Below are 16,321 nucleotides of genomic sequence, written 5' to 3'. Positions count from 1 at the left end.
AGTCTGGGTTTGCTGCCTCTCCAAGAGCAGATGACACTACATGTGTAATATTCAGGGATCTTTGCATACTGCTGTACAGAGGAGTTCTTATGCTAGCAGTAAAACAGACAAATAAAAAAGTTTTCAAAGTCGTGCTTCTGTGATACAACTCCCCAGCTGGGAAGAAAAGATGCATTACTTTTTTGAGCAGTATAAATGATGGAAAATAATTTACTTTTTAATCCTAAAGAAAGACATTTGCCAAATAAAAGCAAGCTGAACTGTAGTATAGGAAGTTCTGCAGTTGCCTTTCCAGCAGGATAGTGCAGTCTGCAGGTAATTAAACAACAGAAACCAATACCCATAATTCAACAGTATGTCTTAGCTATCATTTGTCAGATCTTTTTCTCTTGAACACTCTTATACATAAATATGAACTTAAAATGGAAATTACTCATAACAAGTTTTATTTCATTGTGAATTGTTCTCATACAGCAATATGCAACCACATTGTAAAAAAACCAAATCTCTCTTACTGCCAGCTGAAGCTGACCCGCACTCTTACAAAGTCTGTTATTTTGAATTTGAATGTGCTACCTGTTACATGGGCAGCAGACCCCAGAGAGATGACACGCCAATCTGGCAACTCTCCATTCTGTGAAGTTGAAAGGTGCTGACAAACTGAAGAGGATTTAGAAACCAGCAACTAGAATGAGAAGACATAAGATTTTCATTTTTCTGGAGAGATTAAGGCCTGGGTATTTTTATAACAAGGTTGATTACAACCCCCAAATTAAACACCAGTACTCAGACAGAGAAACAAATTATCATCTGGAAGCTCTTTTCCTAGTACTTGCAGCGTTCCCTGTGGCCGGGCCAGCAGAGCAAAACAGATTTCCAGGTGTCCTCCAGAGCCAAGAGGAGGAGAGGTTCCTGCTCTGGACCACCCTGCAGAGCCACTTTTCCTGGGGCCTGGCAAGGCTGATGTCCCTGTGCAGGCCCTGTCCTGTGGTATCCACAGACACTACTTCACTTTCCCAAAGCTGTTCAGGAGGAATGCGCATTTTGAATAGAAGCCACTTGGACTGCTCCGACTTAAATATTAAGAAGTTTTGTTACTTCTTTCATTCCTTATTTAGTGTTGGTTTCTTTCTGAACACCTCTTTCAACCCAGAGGACTCTGTTTCTCATGAGCTAGTATTCAGTAAATATTACGAAGCAATTTAGTATTTAGTCAATATTAAGAAGCAACACCTGGCTTTTCCAGCTTGAACTGATATGGGCAAGGTGAAAAACAAGAATGTTTCCAAGTACAATCCTGTTACCAGAACGCACACTGGTAGACATCTCACTCCACCTGCCCCCTGCCTGGCCTCTGCATCCCGATGCCAAAAAGATCAGGCATTTAACTTCAGGCTTCAGATGAACACGTATAAGGTAACAATGCTCTTTTTAGTAACTGAACTGTTTAAAAGAAACAGAAGTAAAGAAACCACAGTTTGAAAGCATGAAAAAGGAGAAGGATGCTGGGCAATAGCACTGATTAACTCATGTTAATGCAGGGTCCCTCCACCATTTAGAATGACCTTCAGCTAACCAGGAGCAACTTAATTACTTCTGTTCAATGGTTTTCCACCTACATGTTTATCATTGTTCCTGCTCTTGAAAAGTACTGAAGAAACAGCTCTGGGGATGAAAGGCTGCTCCTCTCATAGGTAATGGGTGCTGCAAAAGCTCTTTCTGAAAGCTTCTGTGCTGCACATATCCAGGATGCCTTCACCTGGGCAGGATTGTCTGGCTCCTAACGGTGTGACAGTTCAGATCTGTGATTTTTTTTCCAGCACTTGGGATTAGTAAATAAGAGGATTCCTTTGCACCTGTTGAAAGGGTAGGGATTGTTTGTACAAAATACCCCAAGCCAAAACCCCCTGAAGGCTGCCCATTCCTTTATCTTAAGGCAAGAAACTAGCAGTAGATGGGAAGGAAGCTCTGTTACACACACAGCCTCTCCAAAATGTTTAAATGATTGAACAGGAGCAAGAGGTTCTTGTATCAGATTATCAATCTCTTGCAGTGTCCAGTCCCCCATAAATCTTTGTCTCAAAGACAAAAGGACACATCCTTCCTGCCACAGCCACATGCAGCATTGACCACAGCACAGCCAGGGCAAGGTTTTTGGAGCTCATGAGCCCTGCAGATGGAACACAGAAGTGTTCTCCAAATCCAGCAAGGTTGGCAAGGGGGTCACCTAAACATGGGCAGGAACAAGCTCATCTTCAGTTGTGCATATCCACTGGTCACGCATTCTCTAATGAGGGACAACAACTGACCAGATCCTGCACAGATGTGAAGGTGCTGGTATTTGCACCAAATAGTTAATAGCCCATAAGGATTAGTAATTACACAAATAAATATATAGCTAATTAGACACCTGTTATCCTGTACTTTTTACTTGCAAACTTCCTGTTCCCAAGAAGTGAATCAGGCCTCTCTTCAGATAATTTATAGAATACCAGTTTCCATAACAACATAATTGCTCAATGAAGCAAAAATACCTGGCAGAGTTGCCATTATCGTGAAATAACTGACCACAACAGTGAGTGAAGGAGACTGCATTAAAACCAAGATTGCTTCATGTCAACACGGTCAATTACAATCCAATAATGCTAGATCAAAGACCATCATTCCTAACATGAGTCATTACGAATCGCAGCATATCCATAAGAAGCAGAGTAAGATGATAGCGAACAAATACTTTTCCCCACAACAAAGCACAAAGCTATGCCTAGTCATGTAATGGTTGCAGAACTCCATGGCCAACACCATGACAGGTAATTTTAGGACCTAATGGTTCCTGTAAAGAAATACAAGCAAGAACATCTCTCTCAGTTTGTGTCTTCATATAAGCAAAGGCACAGGCTACTTTTTCTTTTTTAATAGGAGTGTTTGTTCCACAAAGACTTGTCAAACATTGTCATGTTGTAAGATTCAAGAGGGAGTTACTCCCACCCACTGCTGAAAACACCTACTTCATAAAAAAAAAACAGCCCTAGTCTAGATGTAGATCTACATCTACCCGTGGAGCCATTGCATCTTTACTACTTCTGTGGACTGCAGAAGCAGCAAGCCCAGGGCCAGGTTTGTGTGGAAGTGCTCAGACCTAACACCTCTCAAGTGGGCATTCAGTGCCCACCCTGCATGGCCCCATCCCAGGTCTGCCCTGGATCCTGTGGTGCTCACCATGTCCCTGAAACATTTTTTGTTTCTTTACAGCTTCTCCAGCTGAGAAAGCTTGAAGCAATGAGAAGTGGTGCTGCAGTCGCTCTGAGTAGCATATGTCTGTAACACTATGCTGAAGGCACAAGGTGGCAATCCCTGCAGCTGGTGCAAGAGTATGGGAGCCCTCCTGGGATAAGCGTTGGAAGATTGTGCCAGTAAGCGGGACCCAGCTTGGACACTGTTTGTGTCCGGAGTCTACCTGGAGCGTGGTAAGTCGAGAAGGAGGCCTAGGTGCAAAGTACTATGTATGTTGTATGGCTGGTCAGGGACAGGTGTGAAACAAAGTCAAGTTGCTGGTGTGGTACCCCTAACAAATCAAGCTGGCCTGAAATATTGGCCATGCAAATCCACTAGCTCCAGGATAGTTCTCCTTGTTCCCAGCACTCAGATTTGTTCTGGAGAAACCATTACGGCATGCTTCCAGACTTCACACCTGAAACAGTGGCTAAAAGCTGTAGTACAAAGTATTTACGTCTCTAATTCATAGATGTCTCAGCATGATACTCATATGTGCCATATAACGAGTCAAAACTACTACCCTATTCTTTTCCTGTTGCATCCCTTGTTCCTTACACGCAGGCAGTAGGGTGAGCACAGTATGGTGTCGACTCTGTCCTTAGGCAGTCCTGAGTCACCCAGGCCGTGCTTTATATCCTTAGCAGTCAAGGGATTTTTCCCCTGACTTCGATTTTATGAGTCACCTTGGTGGATGAGTGCTTTTTCTGCTTTAACTGACGTAATATTGATAACCCTGGAAAACAACAAACTTGCTGGAAACTCTGTGGGGATCTTGAGCCTTGGGAAGAATCAGGATGGTCTTTTATTTTACTACATGTTGCTTGGCTAGCACTCATAACAGCTTTTTTTTCCCTTCTGTTTAACCAGAAGTTTCTGTTCTCCCTTACTAACCTCTGCAAATACACTTTCCCATGTTGTATTTTCTCTACACAGCACCAGGGAAAACCTGGGCACACACATACTGGATAGCTTTGGACACTACAGAAGCAAAGAGAAAAAAAGGTCACACATGAGTCTTATCTCTGGGTTTGCAGTTCCGGCCTGCTTTGAAAGCAAGACACGTATGTCCTTTAATTATTCATTTGGGTAACTGCAAACTCTGAGCAAACTCTCTTAGGCTGCCTGCCCCTCTTGCTGCCCATCTTGCAGCAGCAGAAGGCTGTGGTACACTGAAACACCTCAGCACGGAGGTACACAACCAACCAGAATAACTAAAACATTTGTCAGAAATAAAGTGCAGTAAAGCAAAGAGAAAAATAAAGCAATTAATCATTTAAAAAGATAAGAGAGAGAGAGCATGGCAAAAGAAACCTGATAGCTTGTGCCACGTCCCCTGGAAGACTGTCAGCTCACTGACAGGAAGATTAAGGATGCTGATGGGAATTCCTCTCTCACCACAGTCAGCTTTAAAAGCACAGGACAATAATCTACTTTTACAGGTCTGGCTGTGGCTTTCCCGCAACACATCTTTTTCTCCCCTTACTCTAAATAAAAAAGGATGATCCCTTGCAGTGCTTGTTTTCTGAGTGCTGCCCTCACAGCTGAGGTGAAAGTATTGATTGAAGCACTTGGACATTCATCGGATTTGCAGCTTTTCTGATCTGTGAAAAATGTTTTGTTCTGCTTAACTTGTACAGTCCTACATACTCCAGTATTTGTTGGTGTAACCACCAAAGATCCAGACCCTCTGCCACACTTCCTTTGTGAAGAGAGCAACTGGTGAAATCCCTGGAAGGCAGAATACTAATTTCAAAGCAGTGGTTTTAACGATATACTTGACACTGGGCTTGAAAAGCCTGCACAGCTTAGAGTTCACCTCTCCTTGACCCTCTGGGGAGGACAATACACATTGCCATATCCATAGCTTAAGCTGGATTGCCTGTTTCAGTATCTTGCTCCTTTAGGAACCTGTTTAGCAGAGTGAATTGCACTGGCAGATTGCCCTGAATAGCTCCTTGAGTTAAATTCTCCAACCATTCGCATGGCTTATTTACTGAATTGGGTAATCATGGGATGGGGAAAAGAAGGGGAAATTACTTAGCAACAAAGTCAGTGCTGTCCTCTTTCCCCATACAGGATAGAACTTTTTGCTACTTGCTTTTCTTTTACAGCCCTGTAAGTTTTTCACCTGAGCAAGAAATAAATGATTGCTTCTCTTATAGGCAATCTTAGACCACTCGCTTTATTTTCACCCTTGTTTCCTAATATCACAGACAAGGCCTTCGTATGTCCTGGACAAGGTGACATTTTTGTGTTATGTGATGACATCACTTGCATCAGTCACTTGCTCTCAGTTCTTTGTGTGCTTGAATCAGTCTGGCCTTTTTTCAGAAAGGGTCATCCCTGTGGTGATGTCCATGCTGAAAGACAATTTGTGCGGTACACACAGGAACCATCCACGCTGTGAGAGCATCAGCTCCTGAAATGCTGGATGTAAATCTCCACAAGAACTACCCGCTCTTTGCAGTTCTTAGTACCCGAGTAGTGAAGTCTCGCATAAGGCATGAGCGGTGCAATTTTAAAAAACCCTCGTGTTTGACTCATTTCACTCAACTCATTCTTCTTTCTTCTAGCCTGAGGTTCTCCAAAGGACATAACCAAGCCTAACTAGGGCAAGAAGAGCAGAAATGGGCATCAGGTGTCTACCTATGGACGGCAACTGTCCCAGCTCTCAGCTGAAATACATTTTAGGATCCTAATAGATAATGCCACCATATAACTGTAAAGAAACTGTACTGTTGTATTCTTAATAGTTTTTCATGGATATTTGATTGGGATATATTTCTAAAAAGTCAAATCAGTAATTAAATTCACAGGACAATGGATTTTTTTTTGAAGTGGAAGTTAATAACAGGTTGTGCTGTGAACAGAGCTTTAATCCAAGGTTACTATGGATAATACTGTTATGTCTTGCAGTCAATAGGCCCCAAACGAGCACTAAGCTTGCATAAATGCCTGAGTGAGATGGTGGCATATCTACAATACATAGCACTGATTTGTATGTGTTTTTTCTTTCCATCCAGGCAATAGCTTTTTTTCCATCCCTACCCTAACAGCTGCAGCTATGCGTTTTGTTTCAGGCTTTGTTTGCGGGATTAAAACCATCTCAGTATAATCTCTTTTTGTTTTATACACTGAAAGAAGCATTAGAGATGAAAATTAATGCCACAATGGATTTCATTAATCACACCAGAAGGCTTGGTTTGCTGTAGTAGGCACTTCCAGCAGAAGGTGCTCACAATCAGTTTAAATATTAAACGCCCCCCTGTGTTTAAATAGCAATGATCAAATCTGTGAAAGCACAGTTCCCATGTTGGGGCAGGGGGATTCTTTTAAAAGGGCCAATACTGTTCAAATCATCTGGCCTTATAGTGAGTCCCGCTTTCCAGCAATGGAAGTGTCAGTTGATTGCAAGGACAAAAGAGCTAGGAAAATTGGTGCCTGGGGGAATTGCTATGAGATAAAGAATGTGTCACCTCTGGGTCACCAGCGCAAAAGAAATCACAGTCATAATAGCCAACAGTTACCAACGGATGCTGGCAGGCAGCATGGCATGAGGTACCAGGTCTCTGCCTGGTCTTTGGACAGCAGGTGCTCACATTACAAAAAGCACCACTAGCATTAACTGATGCTGCCAGGAAAAGGGCCAAGTATCGACAAGTCCTGCTAGCTGGGCTGTTGGGGCGTATCCCCACGAAAGGCTAAGTCCCAGTGGCAGATGGCCGGAGGGAAGTTTGCATTCCCACAATTCATGCTCTAACCGATATGAATAATCAGCAGCTCTCCAGGGCCCTGGGTCTGACGCGAGGCAGGAGCCAGCCCTGCTAGAAAACTGCATCAGCCATCAACTGTCCTAGCCAAAAACATCCTTGGACTGATGTGCTGGGGCAGCTGCATACAGATTAACACAGTCTAAGTGAATCTTCTGTCGGAGGAAGGAAAGCAAGCCCCATGGAAGCATGGTCTAAAGAGAAAAGCTGTAATATTCATCATTTCTTTCTGCAGAACCTGGGAGTCAAAAGCACAGGTTTCCTTAAACATGCTATCGTTCAATCACTATCAAAGCCTCACTTGAAATTAAAGCATAATCAGACACTGAAGAAAAGCAGTCTTAGCAAATGTGACGAGACACAGTTTTACCCCACCTTACTCTGCCTCAGCCTCCCTCTTGTGGCAAGAAGGAAAGTGATGCCTGGATCTAAGGGGGGAGAAAGTCAACAAAACCAAAACTGAAAAACCAACCGGTCCTGCCGCCAACAGAGTCTCCTCCCAGAGAGAAAAGTGCTGTGAGCTGAATTGACTACAACTCCCAACGTTCACTAAGGCTGCTTTTAAGACAAATTTTATCCGGGAACATCCTAAATAATCCGAAATTGAAAGCAAGCCCCAGTGGTTGTTGGAAGCTGTAGTCCGCTCTCCAGGGGTGAACTACCGAGTAGAAAGATCCCGAGAGCTCCTCTCGTAACCAAAAGAGGCCAGCTAGAGATCTGGAGGAGCAGGTGGCGAGCAGGAAGAAAGCGCCGTGCCCCTTCGGGGCCGCCGAGCTCCCTCCTTGGGCTTTTCAGGCCACGCCAATGTTTCGGGGGGATTTTTGGCCTGGGCCTGCAGCAGAAATAGCGAAACCTGATGGCAGCAGCCGGTTCCAGCAGGCACAGCAGGATCCGGGCACAGTTAAGAAGCACGAAACCTCCACGCACAAACACACGGCGTCCCCCCGCCCCGCGCTGCCCCGTCCCTGCGTCGCCAAACGCGGTGCGCGGGCGCTGCCGCCGGCGGGGCCCGGCGCCGGGGGGGGGGGGAGAGGGGAGGCGGGGGCCGGGGGCGGCGGCGCTCCCCGCCCAGCAGCCGCAGCCGCGGGCCGGGCGCGGGGGGCGCAGCGGAGCGGCGGCGGCGGCGCGCAGGGCCATGTCGGCGCCGTGCCTGCGCCTGCCCGCCGCCGGGTCAGCACCGGCGGAGGCGGACAGCGCCGGCGGCATGGAGCCGCCCGCCGCCGCTGCCGCCGCCGGGGCCGCTGCGGCCGCCGCCCTGGAGCTGGCCCTGGAGGAGGAGTTGGCGCTGCTGGCCGCCGCCGGGGAACCGCCGGAGCCGCCGCCCGCCGCCGCCGCCCGCGACCCCGAGCTGCTTTCGCTGATCCGGCAGAAGGAGAAGGACCTGGTGCTGGCGGCGCGGCTGGGCAAGGCGCTGCTGGAGCGCAACCAGGACATGAGCCGCCAGTACGAGAGGATGCACAAGGAGCTCACCGACAAGCTGGAGGTGAGGCCCCGCCGCCCTCCTCCCTCCCTCTCCCCCCCCCCCGGCCCGCAGCGCTCCGCAAGGGCCCCCGCTTCAGGGCCGCGGTCCCCGGGAGCCCCGCGGTGTGTCCCCGCGAAAAGCGGCCCCGTCCCCGCCAAATGCCGGGGGCGGCAGGCAGGCACGGGCCCTGCCGGGCAGCCCACAGAACTCCCTGTGGCCGTGATCGGGAAGAAAGGGGTCTAAGAAAACCCTCTTAGGCCTGGGGGAGGCAAATCTGCTGTTCTCCCCGCTCCCCGCCTGCGAGCTGCCGTATCGGCCCGGGGACGGGCTGCAGCACCTCGCTTCGAGAGGCTCCTCGGGGGGCCGTTCTGCCCCAGGACCCAGGTACCACCTGGGCAAGGAGATGTGCACTGTGCTCGGCTCATCTCTTAACGGAAATGCCTCGGAAGTTAAATTTATACAGCAGGTACTGAGCTACAGAGCATATGTAACCCTTACGCTTAAGCTCTTGCAGCTAAGGCATTAGGCATGGCAGGAGATAAGCCCTAATGATACATCTCTGTTAGCTGGTTGCTCTGAAAAATACCTACAGGTATCTGGAGAGAGCTGTTTGCCAGGACCTCAGTGGATTGAGCTATCTATTGATTTTTAAGGATGAAATAGAGCTATTACAAAGAAAAAGACTTGTGCAGGCAGCTTTTTTTGGAACAACTCTCTTGCTCAACTATGTAAGAGAGCCACTCTTACCCCCACTCTTCTTCTCAGAGATACTCTTGAAATTTTAATTCTCCCAGCAAGTAATACTGCTTAGAAGTCTGAGAAAAAGCCTCTCTCACCTTTCTGGACAGAGTTTGAACAGTGCTGGATTAACATTCAAATTTCAAGTCACAGCCCTAGACCAGTTCTTTCTGCACAGTCCTGCATATTCCTGTGTTCCTTCCTCACAGACATCTCTCAAGTTCAAGAGGATTTGTAAAATTACTGTATGGCCTTTGTTCTCCTGACAAAATTCCTCTCTATTATTAAACTTAGCACTTTACCCTAGCTGATCCCTTGCTCTTTGCAGGGAAGTCTCTCTGCATTTACTATTCTGATAGAAACAATAGCAAAGGTGACATTTGCTCTAATTGTTGTTTAGTGGCACTATTTATCAGATTAGAATTTCCCAGAGTATTAAAATTTGCCAGAGCAAATGTTTTCAGGTTGATCTTTAAGCAAGAACAGACGTATGAGGCGTGCTGACGTGGTTTTCCTGATGAGTTGGAGTAGAACCTTTCCTTCTGTTAAGGGAAAAATACACAAGTTTAGGTACTTGCTGAGCTGCCTGTTAGGGAGTTCAGGAGTCTCAAATACCACTCGCTGTTTGCAAAATGTAAAGATGAAAAGGAGAGAGGAAAAAACGTGACTTTATAGTACTTTAAATAACATCACCCAAATGTTTACCTCTGCTCTTATGGGCCCATTCAGAAGGTGAATGAAGGGATGGTAAACACAACCAATTGTTTACATCTTTTCATCCCATTACTACTGCTCTAACTTTCCAGTTGAATAACGGACTGCTATTTTTCAGGCTACCCATCTGATAGGAGTTAGTGTTATCTACTTAAGGGTCAGATTTTTTCCACTGCTTTTGGTAGATCTAAGACGGTGATACTTCACACAAAAAATCAAACCTGAACATTAATCTTCTACAACACAAGCCTGGTAATCCTAGCCTCTGCCAATTAAATGTTGGCCTCCTCCTGTTGCCACTGAAGTGAACAAAATTTCACAATAAACTTCTCAATTTTGGAGGAGCAGGGAGGAAGGACCCACATCTGTTACCTCCTTCCCTGTGCTAAGAACTTTCTGATGATGACCAGGAGCAAAGTCTCAGATGAGATCCATGGTGGCAACTGCATTTGATACAGTGATGTTTAAGTAGCATTTAGGAGAGATTTTCTCCCGGTTAACAGTTCAAAGTTGGTTACAAGAGCTCAGTGAAGCCTCTCCATTTCCCAGCAGCCAATGTGCTGGCATGCTCCTCTGGTGCTTTGCCTCAAGACTAAATATGTGCTAGTTTTGTGGGTTCATTACTGAAGTGCAGCATTCCTACCATACACCTACTCTGGCAACTCTTTCATTTCACAGCCTGAATTCAAATTAATTTCTAATCATGGAATTGAAGTCCTGTAATAAATTCTGATATGTGATCTTAGTCAGTTTTATCCTCTGTAAGGGATTAAAACAGCTAATACCTCCATTCCTCTGACACAGAGAAGCTTGCCGTGTCCAAGCTGGGAAACTCCCCCTTGCTCTCATCTCTTTAAATGAGGACCAGCCCAGCTCAGTTAAGTTGAAGAGAAGCTGTTTGCAGAAGAAAACATCTTTTAGAAAGCAGTTCTGTGTAAAAATCAGTGAGCAGCTGGTGGATGGAGAGAGGCTTGGAAAACAAGAAACTCCCCTCCTGAGGACAGCAGTTTGCCCTGTCATCACTACATGCAAAAAAACCCTATCCAGGTCTGCAGCCATGCAGGTGCTGAGGTGAGGGCAGGTGAGGGGAGACAGCTGCTGGGAGAGGAAGAGGCAGGAGGAATTGGTCAGCACGTCCAGTCTGGTTTATCCTCCCTCTTTGCAACAGCCTCTCTGTGCCCCACTGCACTGTTCTGGTTTCTCCATCACAACAGCATAAACTTGATATTCTTTGCCACCCTCTAACTCCAACCTGTGTGATGGCCATTTATTGGAGCTGTATATAGTGTGGATTTTCTTTTGCAGCAAAGGACTAAAGTGGTTTTTAAATGATTGACAAGGCTTATCTGTGGCTTCTAAATCACATTTGAGTATGTCTGGGGAACTTTGGCTGCAGTGCTGCTCCTCAGTAGGCTGAAGTTTCATCTTCCATTTAGAGAAGGCCCTGGATCTTTCTAAACGTTGCCTAGCAGTGAATGAGACAGAGCTATAAAAGACAGCATTTTTCAGTGTGCTGCTAAAAGTGAAATTGTGGCTGCTCCAGCCACACTCAGGCTACAAACAAGATTTCTTTGCAATGGTTGTCATAGGCCTGGTGCTGGGATCTCATGCCTGCCTATTGCATTAAAAATAATTGTAATAATACTTAGCACTCTCATTTGCAAGGGGTGCTTACTCTTTTAGTGTCTGAAACACAGGGAAATACTTTTGCTTTGGACCAGTGTTTTTAATCAGCCTTCCCTTACATTTGAGAGTTTTCCAGAAAGTCCTAAATTTGCAGAAGAATTTGGAAGGACACAAGCAGAGTGCTGCTACACTGCGCTGGAAGGAGCATAGGAAAGGATTTGGAGATAAGATCAAGAAAGAGAAAACGTGCGTCTTCTGCAGAGCAAGAGGTGGAAGATTAGTGATAACGCAGGCTAGAGGGCTGCTGGACAAGTGGAGAGCTTTGACATTCAGACCTGCTCAGGAAGGTGGCAGAGATGCTGCAAGGGAGGCTGTGTGTCATCAGCAGTAGGCACCGAGGGGAAACAGCCACCTCACAGCCTGTGTTTCTAAAAAGCAATAAAAAGCCACTTCACATAAATGCAGTGCAATTTTCTTTTCCTCCTAGCAGGTTTATTTTCCCCTCCTATCATAAATGGCATGAGGATTGCTCACTGGGGGATGATACCCTGGGAAAAATGGGCAGGCACTGCCAGTGCTGGGCCCAGTGGGTTTCCGTTCTTTGCTAAGATGCATTCCTAAAAGGCTGGTGAATCTGATAGAGTCGCAGCAGGTTATTCTGGGGGACAGAAGACAACGAATAAGGAGAGGGCTCCTGCTCTTCAGGTTTCCCTGCTAATCTTGGGACATGCCCATGTCCCCAATTTGTGACTGTTCTGCAAGTATGCACATGGCTTCAGTCACCAGGGGAAATTCAAGCTCAGGGTTTCAGAGCAGGGATTCTTTCAAATAGGCACAACATAAATCTGTTTTGACCTGATTTGCAGCTCTGTTTCAGTGAAGCCCTCATTTAACTGAGCCTGTAAAACATGCAAAAGTTCCACCAGGTTTGTGCTGTCCCTCGTTTTCCAGCCAGTCTTAAGCAGAGCAGAGTCTCCAGAACTGAGAGTGGTTTCTAAAAAAAACTGCAACTCAGAATGTGCATGTATGGAACGTCTATAGAAACTACTTCATTGCATCCATTGCCATTCCAGAGCGGACTGCATCAAACAATAGAGTTACTGTGCACTATCAAACTACCAGACAACTAATTAGGTCAGGAATAGAAGGAGCAAATGGATAGATGATTCAAATCTTGTTCATAAGCCCCATATGACAAGAAAGATGCCTCATCTAGATACCTCACCAGCAGTAAGGATACAGTTTGTGTAGTTTTGACTATAAAGGCAATTTTTAAAAGAATTGTGCCACTGCCCACTGAAATATTGCTTTGGAGTAAAGCTAGGCTCTGCTAAATCAATTGGCCTGCCTGAACTATATATTCTGCCTATTGACATGTGGCCTGCTTTACTCTTTTGGCAGTTGTTTCAGTAAAAATTCAATGTGCTGATCTCCAGAGGCCAAGGACAGGCCAATTGCTGAAAATGGAAAGCAAGTTTAGTGCCAGTGACCTGCCCTGACATGGGATTGCCACCTCCGTGGCATTGTCACGCTCTAGTACCATTCTCTTTCCTGCACAAAAGGTTTCAGCCCTAAGCATAGAGGAGGAAAAGAAGGCAGTGTTCACTTTTTTCCTCCCTTCCTAACCTCATCTCCCCCCTGTTATCTAGCACCTAGAACAAGAGAAACATGAACTAAGGAGGCGATTTGAGAACAAAGAAGGAGAATGGGAAGGAAGGGTGTCTGAACTGGAAAGTGATGTGAAACAGCTGCAGGACGAGCTGGAGAGGCAGCAGGTTCACCTGCGTGAAGCTGACCGCGAGAAGACACGGGCCGTCCAGGAACTCTCCGAACAGAACCAAAGACTCCTGGACCAGCTCAGCAGGGTGAGTCACTGCAGCAGGGTGAGGGCAGGCACCCAGCCACCTTCATCACGGGAAAGGCTCGCAGCTCTGCTATGAACCAACTTTCGGGCAAATAAGTGGGAAAGCTTCCTCTTTAAGGAAAAAAAAATGGTTCTGCATCTGGTCAGATTACATAGATGTCCCTATAAAACATGCTGTCTTTAAACTGAATTTTACACCTTTAAGGAGTACTGCATTTCACTGGCAAAACAGTTATGTTTCTGGGTTGAGTGGTCATTTACTGCATAGATGTCTCGCAACTGTTTTTTTATCCAAAACTGATTTAGAAAATCTGTTTCTAATTTACAAATAAGCTGAACAAACGTAGCACGCAAGAAAAAGGCTAATCTGTGACAGCGAGGTGAAAGGCTTTTTGCTGGCCTCCCTTTTTTGACATATATCGGCTATAATGTTGTAGAATTGAACATACCATGTCATTCTAAGACGGTGTGTCCCTACAGATAACTTTGCCATGGTCAGATGTGTGAGAACCTACTGAAATTCCTTGGAATGGCATGTTTCAGAAAAGAGCTTAACTTGCCTCTGAATGAAAGAGGATTTATAGTGGGGCTGCTACAAATCAGCCTAATTGACCAAATACTTCCAAGCATGGGTTTCTTTCTGACAGCAAAAGACTTAACAATTTCTGCCTTCTCCCCCAGAAGTTAACCTGTCTTCTAGAATTAAGAACCCTGTTTTTTTTCTCCCCACTGGACAGTTAGTACAAGCCATAATTTTAATGCTTGAGAACACAGTTAATCCAGCAGATGAAAGCTTTTTCTTCTCACCAGTTGCTTATCCCCAAAATAGCATAGAACAAAAACACACACCACAGACTCGCGTGGAAGAAGCCCATCTAATGTTGTAAGAGCACATTTCAGACTAGATTCTGTCAGGGGTGAGTCTCTGGGGCTGACACAGGGATTGCCTAAGGGAGGGTCCACCTCGACTAAAACACTAGGACCAGAAGACTCTGAAATGGGCCAAGTGTACAGGTCTCTTCACTTGTCTTTACTCGATCTGACTATGCAGTTTTCCTGTGCCTCTGGAGGTGAGAAGAGCAGGTCTTGGGTATAACACTGTACTGACACTTGAGGAAATCATTCCTCATCCTGCTATAGATTTTCTTGTCACGTACTAAAAAAGCCACTTAGTCTGTGGATTTGTTTTAACTGGCTTTAAAAAACAAAACAAAACCACAAAACAAAAAAAACCCCAACTTCCTTAACTCAGGAACACTGTTAAGTTTATCCATCTTTTTAAAGCAATATCTCCCTAGAAGAGCTAGTGAAGATCTTTCACCTATTCTCTGAACAGAGCATATTTCACATACAACACAGATGAAAGATTCCACCCAAGCCCTTGCAGAACTCCTGTATTGTGTCAGGTTTCTTACCCAGGGCTAAGAACTTGGCTCCCATCAGATTTGGTGACCCTTAATGATTTTCTGTGTATGCATGATTTCCATCACTGACTGGAAAATGTAATATTTGTTATGGTCCCAGCGTAAGCACAAACTGAAAGATCAGTCTAGGAGAGGAAAACCAGACAGCTTGCTTTGGGCTTTAAACCGCATGGGATTATCCTGACGTGACACTCGTGCTACAGGAGCCTCTCGCAGCCCAGATGCTCAGACAGCCGCTCAGCTAAACCTTGTGCAAAGGAACCACCAAGTTAGGTCTACCAGCATGCAATGTCCACGCATGGGTTTTGTTCCCTCAGCTCCCTATTACTGCCAGAAATAGTCTTCATCCACCCACTTCAGAGTTGCAACATTCTGGGAAAAAGTTGAGTCTTGGTGCTGCCCTCCCTGCTCCAGCCCAGCCCTGCTCCCAGCTTGGAGAAGAGGACTGTTGTTCTCCAGCGCAGACAAGGCAGACTGATAGAGACAGCTAATGCTTGCCGAGGCACAATTCGGTGCTCATTGAGTTTGTCACCTGGACAAAACTTGGTAGTAACTCAAATATAGAAGTGGATATAGCAAGGGTGTAAACAGTCTTCCTAGAGTCACGAGAATCTGGGCAAATTGAAATACAGTTGGGAGTGGTCTGTTGTCATTCACCCAGGGCTTTAATCGAGGCTTTTTAAAATCTCAGTGTTATATTAGCACTTGATTACTGGGTGCTTAGTATTCCACATTTGCTGCTCCATAGTGCAATCGCAGCCTTATTTGTCTGATCTCTTATTCTGAAGAGGTTATGCATGTAATCCTTTAGGCAATGGTAGTACTTAAACCCTGCACCCACATAGTTCTGGCTCCTGTTAACTACTTAGACTTTCAATAAATAAAAAGGACAAATATAGCTGCATGGATGTGCTTGCCTACAACCGTATTGCCATAGGCTGGAGTCTTGCTAGGGATCATGAACTGAGCACTGGGAGAGGAAAAACCCTACAAAGAAGTGCTGTTAGAGCTGCCGTGCACTTTGAGGTGTTGCTGGTATCCTCCTTGCGTTCCTGGTTCTGTGTTTCGCACCTGCATTTTGTGCCACAGTGTGTTGTCTGGGAGGAGAGGGTTATGAGAAGTCTGGGATAAGGCAATGAAAGCCTTATTCAGAGCGTCAACTCTGCCCCATCTGACACTGTATACCCTATTAGAGGCTTCACTCACAGGGCAGAAATACAGGTTGCTCTGGTACAAGTCATTCTACGCTAGTAGGTATTAGCTCTTTAAATTTGAATTTCTAAAGTTTTTAGCAATTAACACCTTGTGGCCCAATTTCACAATACTTGAGCATCTCTCTCCTGGGGAAGGTATTCCCTTGGCACTAGGCTCTATATGTCAAATGACAGTCTTGGCCTCATGAGCTACGAGCCCACATGGTCCTGCTTGCTCCTTATGGAATCCCTGG

At 45.7% G+C, this 16,321-nt stretch overlaps 1 protein-coding gene across 3 annotated transcripts in view; it reads left to right on the top strand.

The window, feature by feature from the left end:
• Nucleotides 1-8,173: 8,173 nt before the first annotated feature.
• Nucleotides 8,174-16,321, top strand: part of BICDL1 (BICD family like cargo adaptor 1) — a 52,230-nt gene continuing 44,082 nt past the window's right edge. For all 3 annotated transcript variants that reach the window (XR_008236595.1, XM_052796456.1, XM_052796455.1), the window contains exons 1-2: nucleotides 8,174-8,529; nucleotides 13,236-13,451. Coding sequence is in view for 2 of the 3 variants with exons in the window: in XM_052796456.1 (XP_052652416.1) it covers nucleotides 8,182-8,529; nucleotides 13,236-13,451 (564 nt within the window). In the remaining variant the exon portion in view is untranslated. The remainder of the gene's footprint in view (nucleotides 8,530-13,235; nucleotides 13,452-16,321) is intronic.

Source organism: Harpia harpyja, chromosome 9 (genome assembly GCF_026419915.1).
Source record: "Harpia harpyja isolate bHarHar1 chromosome 9, bHarHar1 primary haplotype, whole genome shotgun sequence".
Classification (NCBI taxonomy): Eukaryota; Metazoa; Chordata; class Aves; order Accipitriformes; family Accipitridae; genus Harpia; species Harpia harpyja.
This window is presented reverse-complemented; position numbering and strand designations above follow the sequence as displayed.